The sequence below is a fragment of the Pocillopora damicornis genome, chromosome 13, assembly GCF_964200805.1.
Source record: "Pocillopora damicornis chromosome 13, jaPocDami1.2, whole genome shotgun sequence".
Classification (NCBI taxonomy): domain Eukaryota; kingdom Metazoa; phylum Cnidaria; class Anthozoa; order Scleractinia; family Pocilloporidae; genus Pocillopora; species Pocillopora damicornis.
In genome coordinates this window covers 18466033-18484989 of record NC_142682.1, presented here as the reverse complement: position 1 = coordinate 18484989, position 18957 = coordinate 18466033, and the positions used below count along the sequence as shown (strand labels likewise).

At 35.7% G+C, this 18957-nt stretch overlaps 4 protein-coding genes across 4 annotated transcripts; 3 read left to right on the top strand and 1 right to left on the bottom strand.

Moving 5' to 3' along the window:
* The first annotated feature begins 60 nt into the window (after positions 1-60).
* On the top strand, positions 61-5287 carry LOC113670678 (protein THEM6). The gene is made up of 2 exons (XM_027186854.2): positions 61-374; positions 1464-5287. Exons 1-2 carry the CDS (start codon positions 106-108, stop codon positions 1873-1875), a joined length of 681 nt encoding a protein of 226 aa, XP_027042655.2. The 5' UTR covers positions 61-105; the 3' UTR covers positions 1876-5287.
* On the top strand, positions 2994-5287 carry LOC113670675 (ras-related protein Rab-9A). The gene has a single exon (XM_027186852.2). The coding sequence runs from the start codon at positions 2994-2996 to the stop codon at positions 3609-3611; it is 618 nt and encodes a 205-aa protein (XP_027042653.2). The 3' UTR covers positions 3612-5287.
* A 550-nt stretch (positions 5288-5837) lies between these two features.
* Positions 5838-6500, top strand: LOC149035799 (uncharacterized). Its single transcript, XM_089191336.1, has one exon. The coding sequence runs from the start codon at positions 5838-5840 to the stop codon at positions 6498-6500; it is 663 nt and encodes a 220-aa protein (XP_089047462.1).
* Positions 6501-7529: 1029 nt separating this feature from the next.
* LOC113670662 (ubiquitin-like protein 3) lies at positions 7530-18316 on the bottom strand. The gene is made up of 5 exons (XM_027186837.2): positions 16298-18316; positions 12694-12802; positions 12043-12129; positions 11265-11342; positions 7530-10063 (listed from the first exon to the last, which is right to left on the bottom strand). The coding sequence occupies exons 1-5, from the start codon at positions 16343-16345 to the stop codon at positions 10008-10010; spliced, it is 378 nt and encodes a 125-aa protein (XP_027042638.1). The 5' UTR covers positions 16346-18316; the 3' UTR covers positions 7530-10007.
* Positions 18317-18957: the final 641 nt, after the last annotated feature.

Below are 18957 nucleotides of genomic sequence, written 5' to 3'. Positions count from 1 at the left end.
ATGCCGCTGATATGTCGTGGGCTCATCTGGTTTAGGACGATGTTGTATAGTGCTTTCCCCACTGAAAGCGATCTGAGAACTGCTCAGTCTGTGGAGTGGGCAGTTATGGGGCGAGTGAAGAATCTAATTTTGGTTTTTCTGGCTATTATTGTGACAGCAGTGCTTCTAAGGAGACTGCTAGGAGTATATGCCTTCATAGTTCCCCTTCTTTATATGTTTTTTGACGTGAATTGGAGTCTACGCGTGACGTGGATTGTTTTGAGAAAGATTATTTTTAGTAGAGCTTTGTCCCCTGATTTCTTGGAAGTATTTGAGACGACTTTCATCGTCCTTCCGTCGGATATTGATCTGAATCTTCACATGAACAATGCTAGGTGAGATATGTAACCATGATGAATGAACAGTTTTCAGGGGAATATTTGGAAGTGTGTTTCAAAAAGGAAACATCATGTCTTTGATCATGAATAAATAATATGTCATTGTATTTATTCAAAAACCCATATTTTCTTGAAACAGGAACTCGATTCAAACTAATTTTTTTTAGTTCTCTGACGGGGAAGCAGCACGCTTTATCTTAAATTAACGATTTTAGTATTTTTTCGAGGTTCTGCGCTCTCTGTAATTACATTAAGGTCTCATTCCTTTTCTAACATATCTTTCCGAAACCAGTTACCATTTTTTTCTTCTTCTGGAACACTGACGATCCTTTCGCTTTTTATTCATGTTAGCTGTCTTTTCTTTCACTTTCTTTGTGTGTTAAAAAAATATGACTTTCTAGGTACATGTATTACTATCGTTTGTATTGCACTGATGTCCTTGACACAACCTAACTTTCTCTTACTTCAATAAATTATCAGGAGTGTTCGACAAATCTTCAAAATGGCAGCACTGGATATGAAATTTATGTGACTGAAAATTCTAAGAATTAGTGAGAATGCTGGCTGGGATGTTATTTCTTATAAAAAATTTGTTGGTGATTTTCTAAAATACTGCCTGTAGCTTGCAAAATTGTACTTTGTCTTTCAACATGAAAATGAAATGACAAGGGATGTTGAAGTAACATGGTAGTGCAGAAGCAGGAAAGATTTCTTGTAAATGCTCTTCTGTGTTCTGCATTAAGTTTTTTTTTCAAGTGAAAGCTGTAAGAGAAATCATTTACTTTTAAACACAGAATTATGGGGACTAAGGGTACTTCTGCTGCTAGGGTGGTCATACGTCAGCATTTTATTGGCATTTGGGAACAGTTAGGATTTTGTTCTTAAATTGTGAATGACCACTATTTTTGACAAACATAGGCTAGCCTTCCTCCAACATAATTTCCTTGCAGTGTAAGGTAATCAAAAGAGGGTAACAGGAACATGATTACCAGCAAAGTGTTGTAAAGAATTGTTACCAACTCTTGATTAGCTATGGTGTAAAATTTAGCTCTTGCTTGAAAAAATTCATGCCTTTTTCTACTTCAGGTATCTCCGTGAATGTGACTTTGGAAGAATTAATTTGTGGATTTCAAGTGGAATGATGCGTGTAATGAGAAAGAGTAGGTGTGGTGTGACAATCGCTACTGCTAGTGTGCGTTATCGGCGATCACTTGAACTTTTTCAAAAAGTATTTCTGAAAACAAGAGTCATAGCATGGGATGAGAGTGCTTTCTATTTAGAGCAGCAATTCACAGGAGAGGATGGCTTTGTTTATGCAGTTGCACTAACAAAGAATACAGTAGTTCAAGGAAATAAGAGAGAAAAATTTATTTCACCTGAGGAACTAGTTCACCAACTGACTGGATGGAATGCACCTAGTCCACCCATACCTCATCACTTACATCTTTGGATTCAGTACAACAGTGCATCAAGTGCTATGTTGAAGAATGCTTTGTGAACATTGTACTGTTGATCAGTGATTTGGTAGCTTGGAGAACAAGTGTGATTTTTTTTTGTGCTTTTCAGGAGATTGGAGGTAATTGTGAAGTGAACATAAAATGCAGGTTATGCTCAAGGGGAAGAGCTTGAACAATAGTATGCATACATGTGTTATTTTTTTGCACTCCTTGCTTTTTGTCTGCCTCTGTTCACCTGAATGATGCAAAAAAATTACATCTGTCCTGTAGGCTAGTCATTTGGTAACTTAATTTACAATAAAAGTTTCCCACTTGGCACACTTCATTTGGTGGTCATGTAGTAACTGCAATGTTTATATTACTTTGTGTTTTATAGCTTAAATCAAGTGTAAAATTTGCCAAAAATAATTTAATAAATGCAGCTCCATTTTCCCTTAAAGAAATTCTCTCTGTTTCCTTGCTTATTTGAGTATTAAGCCTGAAATGAGTCATTTAATTTGTGTTTGGCATTTTTGTACAATAGCTACACTTAATTCCAGTGTGAGAGAGGTCTTTTGCATAACCAAGCACCACTGGGGCACTCCAGAAATCACTCTATCTTTCCAAATACAACATTATCCTCCCAAAAATAATTATTGAAATAACGTTTCAGATATTTCATTTTGTTGTTTTGTGGAATATAGTTGCAGATCCAATATAAAGATAAAAAATCTGCATTTACATTGAATTTTAAATTATCTCAAAATTTGTAAATGGAAGTTTTATCATGCTAGGCATTGAGGAGGCAGCCAAATTTGCCTGGATATTGTTTGGATATCAGGCTAACTTGTTTTTCTGACTTACTAGCAATTTTTAGAAAGCTATTCTGATGATATTACTGTTAAGACAAGAATTCCTTTACTTTCCACTCAAACTTTGACTTTTCACCTTGCGAAAACAAAAATTGTTAGGCGTGTACCTCATGTTCCTCAAAAGTAACTTGTTATTTTGAACCTGAAACAGAGTTACCCATCACTCACTTCGAACCGAAGTATCTCACTCTGCTCTATCACGTGATGCTCAGCTAATTTGAAGGAACGAAGGCAATCAGAGGTATATAAGTTGTTCTTGTCTCTTCTCCCGGTATGATTTGTTAATTTGTACGCTACGGCGAATCAGAATGTCTAGCAAGTCAACGTTTCTAAAAGTTGTTCTGCTCGGGGATGGCGGTGTTGGAAAGTCTTCGTTGATGAACCGATTTGTAAGCGGCAAGTTCGACACGCAATCCTTCCACACAATTGGAGTGGAGTTCTTGAATAAAGATGTGAATGTCGAAGGACAGTCTTACACCTTACAGATCTGGGATACAGCTGGCCAAGAAAGGTTTAAAAGCTTAAGGACGCCTTTTTACCGGGGATCAGACTTGTGTTTGCTTGTTTACGCCGTTGACGATGTTCAAAGCTTCAAAAATTTGGCAATGTGGCGGAAGGAATTTCTGTATTACGCTGATGTGAAAGACAAGGACACCTTTCCGTTTATTCTTTTGGGAAATAAAATTGACGTTGACGAGAGGGTTGTGACGCAAGAAGAAGCGCATAACTTTTGTCAGGAGATCGGGGGAATTCCTTACTACGAAACAAGCGCAAAAGACTCGACGAATGTGGACAATGCCTTCCATGCAGCCGTCAAGAGACTGAACGAATTGGAACAAACCAAAGCAAAAAGTGATTTCTCTGCCACTGAGGGAGTGAATTTATCTAGAGTTACTCAGAGAGAAAGTTCAGGTTGCTGTGAATAGTCTGGTGATATTTAATTTTTATCATTTATTTCTATTTTACTTAAAATTAAAATCGGATGTTGAAAATATGGAGGCGTCGAATGGTTGATGAACATTTCCTTATCTCGATTTTCATTTTGACGATACTGATGCATACAAAATGTCCAATTCATGTTCGCATATATTTCCTTCCTTTTCGACCTTTTCAATAGCAGATGTAAGGGTGAACTTGGGGAAAGGCTCTGGGAAATTCATTGAGGTGGTAAAATTTAGCCTTTCATTCCCAAGATCTTAATGAAAATCCTCCTTGCTTCCTGCCATACAGTTCCTATGAAGTTAGTAAGGAGAATTTGGTAGAGGATTTACTAATAATTTTCCTGATCGTATTTTTTTTCACTTTGTTCTCTTCACTTGTCTGTTTGATTTTGTATTGATTTTGTTTGGAGAATTTTTTCTCTTGATCACTTATGGGAGTTGAAGGGTTAAGAAGAAAGGTTATGATTAGCTAGCAAACATGCTCTTCAATTAGAAATATTACTGGAGACTTAGAGGCTTAAAGATGGACAAGAAATGAAAAGTAAGTGATAAAAGCCTTTGTCTCTCACACAACTCTTAGATGAAGGGCCTGGTTACAGGCAGTAGGATGATTGAGATTAGGTTTTGTGAAGGAAAAAAGATATATTACTGGTGCAATCTGAATTTTGTTAAACTTGCTAGATATTGATATAGACTCAGGTGTCAAGGTAAAAAAAAAGATCATGTTTTAACAATGACAGGAAATTAAAAAGATTGAGTGAGCAAGGAAATCTGGAGTTTGAAAAGAATGTTGAAAAACTTACCCATAAAGATTGGTTGACCTTTGAACTGCCTTAGATTTGATTGATAAATTCTCATTTCCAGCTGCTATAGATTTCCTTGTAAATTGGTAAAGAGAAGTATTTTGCATATCAAGATTACATCCTCATTTTATCAGCAAGAACTGTTTGCTTAAAAATGTAGTTCACTGCATATGGATCTCTTCTCAGGGTTAAAGAGAGAATAAAAAATCATTTCAAGTCTGTCTATGAAAGAGACATATTCCTGCATTAAATCAACTTTTTTTTGTAAAATAACACAAAAATGTCTTGAAAGTTAAATGGTATGCATACATTTGCTAAAACTACATTTCCCTGATATGTCTCTGACTTGGTTGTCACAGTGATGCTTTTGTCCCAAAAGACTGAATACATTGAAAACAATATTTTAGTAAGTTATCAATCACACAAAGCAGATGGTTTATATTTTTTTTGTTCCTTCAAGAAATTATCTCAAATATAGGCAAGTTTCAAGTTATCAAGAATATTTTGCACTCAGGTAGTTATTTAAATCGTCTGGAACAGAAAGGTGTCTGCTTTCCCAGGTTATGTCTTTGAAGCAAGCTAATGAATTTAATGATAGTGCTTCAAATAGATTGTAATTATCTGTGTTGTCATGTCATCTAAAAAATCTCATAAAACAGTAATTAGTGATTAATATATTCAAATAAAAGTGGTTTAAATAAAGTAAGTTCTATTTTAGAAATAATGGTAGATGGTAACTGTTACTTCATCATCAGATAGTCTAAGTTACATGTTAAAGTAGAAGTGTAAATCAGATATGTATGTTAATGAGGATGCACGCAGGTGACAAGAAAATAAAAGCAACAATGAATTTTGAAATTTCATTGTGTTTGTGTGGGACATGATGCCCTCCTAGCAAGTGCACAGGACTCCTGGATGCGATCTTTGTGTTCAATAGCTGGCTTGTCTTGAACTAAACACTTCACTTTCAGTACCTCTCTCTCTCTCTCTATCTCTCTCTCTCTCTCTCAGGAGTATAAAATAATTGGATACCACTAAATTGCCAGGGTAGGTCAATGAAATACTGAGGGTAACCTTTAGATGGATTGGCATGTTTTGTAAGGGTAGTAGTGGTAGTAGTAATCCTCTGTCACTTCATAACTTGTAAACCAGGGTAAGCTTCCCTTCAGAGGGCTACTTGGCTGGAGAACAGAAGTTTATTATGTGTCTAATTACCTTTTAGTGTGCATGGCAGTGAAAGTAACGGTGAGTGAATGTTAAGTTTTTCTCTGTTGTTATAAAAGGTTTGGAGGATTCTGAATATCCAATTTTTGTTGTTTTCTGATTTTCACCTGTTTTTCTGAGGCTCTCTTTTGAATAACTATCAGAAATCATCTGGGTGATTATAAACAGTAATCAATAGATTTACATGCACTTTGTGGACTCTGGAAAAGCCTTTGATTTGGTACACAGAGAAAAAAGAGAAAGAGAAAGCTTGTGGAACATCATGGGTAGCTATGGAATTCTGCACAAGATGGTGAGAGTGATAGTAGGCATTTATGAAGGGTTTGAATGGGCAATGATTGACGGATGCCAGACATCAGACCAGTTCAAGATTAAGTGGGGAGTAAAAAAGCAGGAATGTGTGATGTCAGGATTCTTATTCTTACTGGCCATGGATTGGATCATGAGGAAGACAACAGCAGACAAGAGAAGAGGGATGCAATGGAATTTAACAACAATGTTGGATATCAATTTTGCAGACGACATCACACTACTTCCATTTAAGTTTAATGACTTGGGTGAGAAGAGTGGGAGTTTGATGGAGGAAGCAGCCGGAGTAGGCCTTAAACTAAATGCGAGAAAGTGCAAGTCACTGAGGACTGAGTTTGCTCCGAACAGGGAGAACACTGTGGTGACTGGTGAAGAAGTGGAAGATGTCAAGGAGTTTGTGTATCTTAGAGCTATTGTAGACAAGGAAGGTGGAGGCAATAAAGATATCAGGAACAGACTGCAGAGGGCACAAGGTGCATTCCAGAGGCTATGGAAGGTGTGGGCAGCCAGAGGAATAGGAAGGGGAACCAAGATATGACTATTCAAGACTTCAGTCCGACCAGTCCTGCTATATGGTTGTGAAACATGGAATATCACAAAGACTGATGAAAAAAAACTGAACAGTTTCCGAAGCCAATACCTATGGTGAATACTGAGGATTAGATGGCGGCATAGAATGACTAACAAGAGAATAGAGTAGTTGAAAGGGCAAGGATCAATGAAATTAGCGACAAGGTGCAAAGAAGTTAGAACTGTTTAGGACACATACTCAGGAGAGGGTGTGAATGACTGTTCTACAGCATTGGGGTGGACACTGGAAGGTCCAAGGGTGAGAGGGAGACCAAAGACTTCTTGGAGAAGGATTGTCAGAAGAGAGAGAGGCAAGGCGGGGTGGAGGAGCTGGGCCAAGGTAATGGCAGGCAACAGGGGGGTTTGGGTAGACAATGTGACAGCCTTATGCGCCTACTGGCACAATGAGCGATGATGAATCAATAGATCTGGGAAATCTTTATCAGTATTTCAGTGGGCAAGTAGATGGGAACCAGGAGAACTTGTCCAGTTTGCCATGGAATTTCGGTACGATTGAATGAAGTGGGCAGGTGAGCAAATAAAGACTGGTTACTTTCCATGTTGCGCTCCATGAGAATTTTAGCTACTTACCAACTGGACCATGTTCTTATTAAACTTTGTTTCCAAAGTTTCTGTTTCCCTCATCAGCCATTTGAGAGAGGGTCTTGCACACCCCTTTTGCTAAAGATCTGTAACATAGGCTCCAAGAACAAGTTACTGGTTTGCCATTAACTTACATGAGTGACCAAGACTGAATTTCTCCTAACAATATCAAGCTGACAAGAGGTGAGAGTAAAGAAAATTATCAATTAGAGGATTAGTAGTTGATTCAATCCCAAATTCTTTGAGCTAACATCTTTAAAATTGTATGGCAGGCAATAGTAAGAGTTACTAATTAAATCAGATCTTGGGGGTCAAGGGTTCAGATAAATCGGTAGATTTCCAGAATAAAAGTTGTTTAATTTGTACATCTTCCAATTAAAAGCACAAGGCTGTGTACATGCAGTAAGACCTTTTATTCAGCAGTTTATTTAATATATTCACATAAGGTGAGGTAAACATGTGAGAAAATAAAATCTATTTTTTTTTATAAAAAAATTTAAGTTATTTATGCTCAATAGGCAAAAACAGTCACCAAGAATGAAAGCACACTTTTACCTGATATACCCTACAGATTATCCCAACTGAAAATAACACTTTTTCTTTAGTTAGCTAGTTTTGAGACCTTGAATAGAATATTACCAAGCTCCATTTTGTTTGAAAACATATCTTAAGTATATTTCAACTTAGTAATTACCTCTGGGAGTTCAAAGGTGACAAGAAAATCTGAAAAGGGGAATAATACAGAGGGTTATGAAATTCCTTGCACATAGCTAATAAAATTAAACCTTCACTGAAACTGCAGTGGTTAAGCAACTAGGAAATAATAATGAAAAAATGTAGGAGTCTCTTAGTGGTAGAAATGGTTGTGATCGTAATGTGATTTAAAACAAAGAAAGAGCATGACACTGAACAGCACCAAAATCCCAACATGGTATCTAAAGCATACTTTAGCTTCTGCTATACCAAGGAACAATTTGAATTGACATCTCTTCAAATTCAGAAGATGGCAAACTTAACATAAAAATTTCTAACAGTGTCCCTCTTTAACATAAAATAATGGAAATACTGTATATTGATCAAAATAATAAGTCAACTCATTGGATTGCCTTTTTCAGTGACACCAACGTAAAAAATAAGGCATAGTGTAAGCTATTAAATGACATGGAATACTCTTGAAAGAAAAATTTGATCTTAACAACATTTTGATAAGTAAAAAGTCATGCTATATCTCCCGAGTGTGATTTACACATTTGCATTGCTCCTAAAACTTCTCCTGTCTCTAAGTGCCACATGGCAACTACAACTCCTTGTAAAGTTATTAGGTAAAAGATGCCTAATGGCAGAGTATAGTGGGTTTGTTGAGCTTAAAAATTGCCATATGTGACAAGAATCACAACAACAAAAATGGTTAACATGGTGTTGCCTACAAGTACCCAACCATCACCTCTCACCATAAATTTTGGGCACAACCTTTTAACATTGTTGAATGCATCTTGTCTCTGGCAGGAGTTAGAAAAACCAGTACATTTGTAGAGCACATTTTTTTAACCTTTGAGAATTTCTTGATCTATATGCATAAAAATTGATTTCTTATGCAGTACTTTTGCTGCAATGAAGAAAGCTTTGAAATTATATTAATATGAGTGATGTTTGCTCAGCCCTGGGTAAATTTGAAAGCAACACTATACCTCTTCAAGGAGAAGCAAGTTTGCTTTATTGAAAATGCAATAAAAACTACCAAAAGAAACACTTGCCTGCATTCTTGGTTTTGCAGGCAAGTGTTTCTTCTAGAAGAGCTTGGAAAATGTTGTCTCCTGTTTCCAAATTTATTTGCTTTGAAGAGTGTTCTGCTTTTGGTGAGCAGATGACAGCTAGCCTGACCTTGGAAATAGAATTACTATTCCATTTTCCAACATAGATGAGGCCTAATTGAGACTCTTGCCAAGAAAAACATGACTTGTCACAAGGGATTGAGACATGTCACAGCAGCAAAAGATGTATATGCCAATATAGTAGTGACTTACAATTGAAAAACGGATTATAACAAGTGAAAATCTAAAGAGTTTACTTTAAATGACAATTAGAGCTGCAATGTATTGACCAGAACATGAAATTAAAAAAAATATTTACTAAAAAAACCATTATTTCTTAGCTTATGAGTGATCATTGATCATAATAAATTATGGTAAAAAAGGAAGAAAATATCTTCCATTACTAACACAACTATTACTCATGTCTTTGATGACTTCTCTCATTTGACCTATTTAAATTAACTAATTGAGCACTTTTTGATCCAGTGTCCCAAAAGCCAAAGCTACAAAATTGCAATGACTGATGGGGACAAATAAGAAAATCATAAGTGGCCAATGAGAACTTGAAGCAGACTACCAGGCCTTCATTGTTGGAAAGGTGGATAACCCTATCCATTGGATATATCTGTACCTGGTGTATTGTGCGGTGTGTTTTGTCAACACATATTCAATCACTGGAAAGAAATTTATCTGTTGAATAACGTTATCTGCCCTTTGAACAACTGAGCCAGAAATACAGGAAAACTTAGGCAATCAAGGGGCTATTATTTATAATTTTGAATTAGGATTGTTAAAAGAGTAACAAGAGTTTTTAGGCTGGTCACAGTGTAAAGTGAGGCAGACCTAATACAATCCAAGATGACTTTTGACATTATATTGAAAATTGCTCATAAAAGTGTTTTGAGTTTTTTTCTTAAATCACAAATATAATTACATGCATGTACACACTGATTATCTAAATTATGGTCGAGTTACACTCTAAAAAATTTTAATGGCAAGTCTATTGAAGTGAACATATGGAGTAGATCACCTCTTCAGCATCTAAACAGTAAAACTAAAAGTCAAACAATTGTACAACAACAGCTTTGTTCACTTGTTTTCTCACGATTTCTTTGACCTGTTGAAGAGATAAAAGTTGTGTCAAAGTCTAGTAAAGGAAATGAAACAATAAAAGTATTGGCATATAAATCATTCTCCAAAAGCTTACAAAAGAGAGGAAACCTGGAGGAGAACTGGAGGAAGGGAAAAGAGAGACACCAGGTGGACATGGGGGCATCTTGTCCAAATGGCATCTGACAGATATCAATGGTGTTCTCTGGACAAAGATGCACTGAGAGGAGTAACTAAAAAACTAACTATAAACTATTGCTACCCCACCTATGCATCAATTGAAACTCTATTGATATGTTTGCCTGTGTAAATACATGAAAAAACTCCTGTGCTTATAATGAGTGACCACTCTGTTATTTCCAAGAGTGACTGGAAATATTAATTTTTTGACAAAAAGGTCACGCACACACACCCACAAAAATTACTAGATGTTATTTGATTTAAAACCCAAACTCTTAGAGTGAAAATTAAAGGAAATGTTTGGAAAACATTGGGGATGATTAATAATTAGATCTTAGGAGTGAAAGTGTAAAGGAAAGTAAGATATTTATTTAGTCTAATTTTTTCAGTTCATCATTGAAAAGCATGTTCCTCTTCTTCCACTTTCACCATTCTTATTTTTGACCAACTGTTACCTCTTTGAACTTATTTTTAATACTAATCAAACGGCTATTTGAATATTTCCTATTGAAAGCAATTTTCTTCTTTAAAACATGATTCCACTCTTCTTATCTTTGACTCAGGGTTGTCATTTGAAAATGTAACACATGTATGATCTGAACTGAGGTGGGTGGCTGAATTGAATTATGCTCGCGTTAACAAGCATGACATGAGTAAATTTTTTAGCCAGACATTCATGTTAGAATCAGTTCAAAACTAAATTTTTTCCTGTCTTTGATCACAATTCACAAAGTAGACAGCACAAAATGGTATGAGGGTTGGCTGGTTTCCACCACCTACTGGCCTTCTAATGATAACGCTGTTTGACTTAAATTTATGTTTGTTCCATTGCCCACATGTTGTACTATAGACTCCAGGTATCCTTTTGACAGAAAGACTGCACAACATCAATATTCTGGTAGAATGACTTTGGAGTTCTGTTAATAAATTTTGTCTTCAACACAAAGGACTCTGAAAATGTTTTCTTTCCCCCAAACTTCTCGTGACTGATGTTACTTAAATTACCACTTCATTGAGGATGGAGTTACCTTGTGTGGCAGGTTCAGGTAAGTTTTCTCTTGCAACAAGGTGCATCACGCTGCGCTTTCCGGGCTCAAGGCTAAGTGCTGTCATGAAATAAAATCAGTGGGAGAAATGTGTATGGCCCAATTACTTTGAATTCAATTTTTTGTGAGCTTCGTCAACTCATATTTTTAATCCACTTAACAAATCTCAAACCATAACACTGAGATACTTTTGTGCAGAAAGTTACATAACTTCTCATCTTTTTACATAAAATAAATATGGAAATCTCTGCAAGTGGCCGTCAATTTAAAACAAAGATATCCTATGGTTTGTTTTGTCGTTTCATGCTTCATTTTGGAGAAAAATAACTTTTAAATGAAAAAGTGGTTGGTACCAACAATGATTCTAAAGCAGTGATGCAAAACAAAGTTTCAGTGAATAGAGAGATGTTGTTGACGCATATTTTAAATGTCCTTTTGTTTGGTTTAACTTTTGTTCTGCTTTACTGAATTTATCATTGATAAAAAAAACCCTCATAAATTTATCAATTTTCCTCCAAATAAGGTACAAAATAGGAACAAAGTTATAGTTTTCTTATCACTAAAGTGGCCATATGCAACAATCTACCTAAGTAGGTACTCTAAAGAGGGGAATGAGTTGCACAAACTTTGTATTTAGCATAGCTTCAATCCATGCTCTTCAACTCTTATGTAATATAGATAGCAACATCTCTTTTCCTTACTTCTTCAGATTATTTCATATCTGCAGTACTGTAACCATTGAAAGAGTCCAACAACCTACCTCCTAAAGACACATTTCCATGTAAAAACCGTCCATGATAAATAAGTTTAAGAATATTATGGGAACTGACCGCTTCGTCTTTCCAACCTTACAAAATCAAAGAAATTATGAACATCGGTTCTTCTCTCTACTTGATATACAAACTCTGATCATTTTTCTTAATATTCATGGTGTTCTTTTTTCATGTTGTACATTAAATCAGTCATATAAAGTACAATGGATTTCACTAATATTTTCTGTACACAAACTTAATACATATTAAGAACAAATACTGGTATGGGAACAGTCTGAATTTTCAACTAATAGAAAAATTGAAATCAGACAAGCACAAGTAAATTATTAGAATTCTAACATATCTATCAAGCAGTCATCACCATAAATACTATTTGTTGTAGTTTCTACTTGAATCTAAACTTGTTGCATGACTCGAAAAGTTTACAAACATGTAAATAAATCGTTTGTGCAAAAAGATGCCTCTAAACAACCTAGTGCTCTTTTTCAGTTAGGGTTTCTGCATCCTGATAGAGAAAAGGCTCTGACAATAAAAAAAAAAGCCCCACTGGTAGCAAAAATTTAAAGAAGCTAAGGCTGGAGGCTTTTTCCTTTGACAGAATGCAAATGAAGTATTAGGACCTACAAACAACAACAAACCTTCAGGCCAGTTTTCATAGACGTGTTGTGTTATGTAATATGCTGTATCACTGGGTGAAAATAAAAATTCATGTGTCTTGCCAGATACCAGGATCAACCGCAAACATATCTGATGGAAAAGTAAAACAGAAAAGAAGTTGCTTAGAATAAGAGGACTCTTGAATCAGGAGGGTTTTCTGTGTCTTAATCTAAAAATATGACAAGAATCACAAAATCTGTGAGCAGAGTTTGAGAAGTATGTTTGCCCTTCAGGATTCAAAAATCCAAGTTGGATTAGTTTAAAATCGATTTGTTCTTTAAACCATAAAATGATAGTGCAAATATGGGTGATCCGTGTTAAGGTAAAGATGGTGCAGGTTACCTCCTAACATTTCCCAACATTTTCCCAAACTTTCCCTCACAGTTTGATGGTATGAGTTTATACTCCTAGGTGGAGAGAAGCACTAGGAGAGTAAAGTTTTACCCAAGAACAAAATGCAATGACCAAGCCAGGTCTCAAACCCAGAATTCTTGACCAGGGTCCAGTGCACTTGTGTTAACCCTTTAAACCCCAAGAGTGACTAACATCTAATTTCTCTTTACAATATCACCACTGAATCACCTATAAATGTCATGAGAATAAAGGAAATGATCACCAATTAAAGAAACTTGTGATTGTCAGACAAATTCTCCTTGTCAGCACTTTCTAAATGTACAGAGAACAGTGTGGAGAATATGAATACCCATGTTAGGGTGTAAATGGTTAAGTGCCCTGTGCTATTTTGGTATAATTCTAAAGGCGCGATTGTAAATTTTCCTGCAAATTCACATCTATCACAACAGACAAAATATTACTCAAATCTTGATCACATTTTCACATCTAACAATTGACTGAATGTACATTAATTGAGAAAGATTCTAATAAAATCAAGCAGATGCAGTTCACAACAATTGCACCTCTGCATAGCAATGGAGCCCATAACAGCAACTTTCTGTCAGTTTTTTAAGTGTGAGTGTGACAAAAACAATTGCAAGAGTGGACTCGCATAGTGTTGAGTGTTGGCACATTATTGTTAGCTTATGCACCAGTTAATTTTTGAAACCTGTTGAAGACTCCAGTGTCTGAAGCCCTCTCTGCTGTCATGATCAAAGAGGATATCACATTGCAGATTACAAGGTTTTATTTGATCCACCTGTCAACAAGATTGTCCTTTGGAAGACTACTGCAGAACAGTAAATGTATCATGTTTGCATTTTTTCTGCAAAAACTGTTCCAGAAACACAACTTTCCAAGGACATAACTTTGAGCCCTTTGGTTTTCTGCATTTATAATTTCATATACATATTTCTTTTAAAATGATCTTTAAACTGAGAAAAAATAATGGCTATCCAAATGTGCAATTCAGCCTACATGAATATAAGTACCTGAAAAGAGTTTCCCTGCAATCTCTATATATAAAATGTAATGCACTGAGTAAACTCTGTCTCGCTAAAAGTGGTTCTTCCAAGGATTTTTCATATCTTATCAATTTATTTGTCTCCAGAGAAGCACTTGAGACTTGACTGGAAGCATACCAGCAATGCCAAGGTCTGGAGCTCCATTCAAGAATATGTTTTCACAAATTTGGCATATCTTAAACTACAAAAGTTAAATCTCAGTTTGCTCTAAAAGCCCTCTTGAGCTTGTGGTTTATTAAATTCTGAGAATAAAAGACTCTATCCATAATCAAAATTCAAATAAAAGTCACATCTTATTGTGTAACATATTTAACTGCCACAGATGTATTCCCTCATGAAACCTGATCACAGACATAACACAGATCCAATTTTGTCACAACCAGTCTTTCTACAGTAGTGCATCTGACAGCTCAGTATTACCAAGAGCACAGAGAGACACAGTTTTCTTTGCTCTTTTTCTTCATCAGAGAAACAGTCATGTCAATAAAACAAAATGTTAAAGAACAGAAAAAATTGGGTGCAAAGGTCATTGAGGGAAAAACAAAAGTATTTTAAAAAATTTGCCTACACCATGCAGAGACCTGTATTTCTAGACTATTTGGCAAGTTTAAACAAAGTCAGAAGAGGATAATCTTCATTATGAGGAAACCTAACTGCCTTACCATCAAAATAAAAACTGCTCATTCAAGAAAATTTTTATTATTTAGAATGAACAAATTTGAAAATCACTTGGTGCTGTAATACGTGATCATGGATTCAATAAAATAGGGCTCATTAGCTACCCAATGCATTCAACATTACCAAAACAATACACAAATTTAACTAAAGAAAATAATTGCTTAGGGGGTAAATGAATTAATTTAAAATTCAGATGGTCTTTATAATTTTAAAAAATCAGACTTGTTAGGTGAATTTGCTTCTAAATTTGTGACATGGAAATATAAAAAACCTCCTAAGAAACGGAAGCAAGAAAAATTATAGAAGATATACTCGTTAATTTTGATAAAAATTAGAAACCATCACAAAACAGCGAGCATTTGAGGTATAACCTACTTTATTGCTTATAATTTTGTTTGTAAACAATATATAAAAGATCTAGAATTTAGCTCCCAATCATAGAATACTTCCTTTTTAAGGCTTCAACACGAGCATCACAAGGATAAACTGATCGAATACTAATGGCAAACATTACATAAGTTTTCAATCCAATTGAAGACTTCTCGACCTTCATGCCTAAAATTATGCAGTCGTTGATGCTATATTTCATTGTCATTAGAACAGAAATGGTGTATATTCAAATTTAATAAAAAGGGCGACATCTAGCTACTACATGTCGTGTAATTTTGATCTGAGAGCTGTCAAAAATATAAAAACACGCACCACAAAATACTAATAGTCAAACTCTGTTTTGACATTTGTCTCTGTCTTTTATTTCGACGGAAGAATAGGCGCGCACTTAACAGGGTCGCTAAGATTTTCCTGTCTCGAACATGATCATGAACACGTACGAAAAATTCCAGTTTCTTTAACATATAGTTATTATTTGTCCTTGTGAACGTAGTCGAACAAATGAAGCAATTTGCCACGAATCATAAGCTCATCTATATGACTGAACAATTTGACAAACACCAGGGACTGCGTCCCATAAAATTGCTTTAAAGAACTCCCCTAAACAAATTAAGATTGAAGCTCACCAACTAACCGATTTTTCTTTGTCAGTGAATTGTTAAAGAGACAATTTTTGCGTAGTGACAACTCCTATAGAATCTCAAAATACTTTTGTATCAAAAATTGCCAACATTTTCATTATACTGAAGTCATCGTTTACACGTGTGTGTATTATGTGTGGGAGATGAAAACTGTGTCGCTTACTTGGAGACAAACTTTTGTAATAAAGGTCTCATTTTGTGGTCGAGACAGTCTCGATAAAAGTCGTTCCTAACCCAGGATTTCAATAAATAATTCTATTGATCGATCTTCTTGAAGTAAACACTCGGGGTTTATTGTTCCTGCGCTAATGATCCTTCAGCAAGATTACAGTTCAGGAAAGTTGCTAGATTTACCCATATAAGCCAAATATGATCTTTTCAACTAAAAAAATGGACGAATAATTACATCTATGTAAGTTAAACCACGATCAGGGACGAAAAATTCGAAAAACACTTACTTTATCATCCGGTATTGCTCTATGTCGTGCAGTAACACTGTCACCCATCCTGGGCAACGAGTGGCGGTATTATTCACCAAAGCTGAACCTGAATGGGGCGAAAATCCCAAGGAACTGATCTCTGTGACTTTCCCAAGAAAAGGAAAACAAAATAGGGACTTTCGTTGTGATTTACATCGCTTACAGACTCGACAACTCACTATTCTGTTAGTGGGCACTAAAGCACGAAAAAAAAATATACTCGTGCGGAAAGGGAGTCTGGGAAATACTGTTGACGTCAGAAGTGTGAAGCGATTCGACAGGGGTCAGTTGATCGAGATTATTCAAAGTAATTATTCTTGTTTGTTTACAACTCTGTATGAAGATATTTCCACTGTTTAGATATTTCCAAATATAAAATTCTTTTTAAAGACTATATTATCGTAAGAAAAGGCCTATTTTGGGTAGCTGAGGCCCTTTAATCTCTCCTGACAAAAGGTACTCAGTGCCAGTCAACAGGCGGGTTTCAGCTTATGTCACATGATGCATAACGTCGGCTTCCAAATACTGCCTTGTCATCTTTGCCTTTGAGCAGCACATGTGTTATAAGAAAAAGACAAAAGAATGGAACAGCTGAAAAAGGTTTTGCGCTTTATTTAGACAAATTATCCACGAAGTTTAAGGAATGAGGTCTTTTGTTTTGTCTTTTCCCAAGATTACGTAAGCGGCTCCGAAAAGTCTAATGAATGGGCAAATGTTTCAGTGCATGTTTTTTTTTTTTTAACTGAATTTTGAGCCACAATAATAATGTACTGTCTATAGGAAAATTTTGAACTCTTGGAAGAATATCGTGCTCTTAAGAGAAATAAAGAAAGAAAATAGAAGTTTAAAGAAACCTTCCCTATCTTTCAACGGCAAACCTATGTTTTATCTAAATGGAAACTTTAATGGTCGTACTTTGATCTTTTAAAGTTCAAACTTTGTCTAATTATAAAACTGTTTTAAGTGTGGAGACAAGCTTCGAAACAAACCATTGGTTTTCATACTTTCAGCCGGCATGGTAGTATCGTAAGCAAAAACAAAAAGAACGAAATGAAAAATGAGTGAAAGCAATGAAATTAAAAGTGATATATTTTCGTGGCCACTTTATAAGACTTCCCGTTGTTAAAGCAAGACTTGATATCTGTTAATGACATAAGTCGTAACTGAGACTGAAACCAATCTTCAGATTCCTTGTAAATCAAAAAAAATTTTCTTTCTATTATCGGTTGTAGAATTTTTACTTTTCGGTGGAGTAAACAAAAAAATCTTGGGAATGTCGTTCAAAAACAGAAAAGTATTACTCGTGCTATGTCTGCTCACACGTAACTTTTTCTCTGCGAATTCGGGTTCAGCGATGTTCTTGAGCTATTTAGAAATTCTTTAATTGGCAAATTTTCAATAATCTCGATGGATCCTTATAGTTATATCGAAGTAATAGCCCAGGCGGAAAATTGAGAGAGATTGGAATTAGATCAAACCCTTAAAATGGCGAAACCTATGCGTAGATGCTTTAGGGTACGTACGACCCCCTCTATCTGAAAAAAAAAGAAAAAAAAATGATGATAAAGCCGACAATAAGTTACGATAAAACAGTCTGGCATGGCCATGATCAGTCTGAAAGAAGTTATCTAAGACTCTTTTTCTCGCCTCGCTGAAAAATCCTGCTTGCTTTCCTTGATCAAAAAGCTGCAACATCGCACTCAGATTAGACAAGGTTATGATCCTAATATTTCCTTATTCCTAGTTTGTCCCTACCTGCGCCAAACACGGCCATCCAGTACGGAAATTTCTTTACTGTTCTTGCGTTCGCCAAAGTATTGTCAACGGATATTCCTCTTCACTTTCCAGGATAGGAAAGCTAAAATGACTGAGAACTATGAATAGAGAAGGAAAACTGATGGGAGAAAAAAATTTGAGAATATTTTAACCTCCGTGAGGTGTAGAAGCTATCACACAAACTGCGCTGTTGTCATGCAAATTTAAGCTACCCTAAAATTGTTAACTATGGAGTTAGAAAGTGACAAAGGCTGATATTAGCAACGAAAACGTGCTTCGAACTCGACGAAAGTAGAAGTCGTTCATACTGCGTCACTTCGTCCCGCTGCCACAATGACGTCATCTGGGCCTTTTCCAGATTTTTGCTTATCAGGTGTCATATCATTATTTTTACTTCGTTTTTTCCTCTTGCATTTTCGGGCTTTTTTTAACTTAAGGGTGTGAAATTCCAAACCTTTGCGCAATGAGATGCAGTATGGAATGCTAGATGACCTTGTGAGGAGAGTGGCTGGGGAGAGCTGCTTTTTTCGGAATTTTTCTGTTGAAGGCTTTTGTACTCACCTAAGCGTTTAGTGTTTGTTTGCATTCATGTTAGATTCTTCTTACATTTTAAAGATCAATTACCATTAAAACATTTATGTAAAATTCACCTAAGAATCGTGAGAGAAATTGCAAACATTTCAGAGAAAACCACGTACCTCGTCTTGAAGCAAAAATGAACACCCGTGCCCAAGCTGTTATGGTAGTTTCACAACCACAGATACCATTAGTGAAAATTTGCGAAATTCGTACATTTCTTCGTTAAAATACTCACTCTCACCTTGCAAAGCAACCAAAGTGATAGTCTTTTGACTTCTGGATCG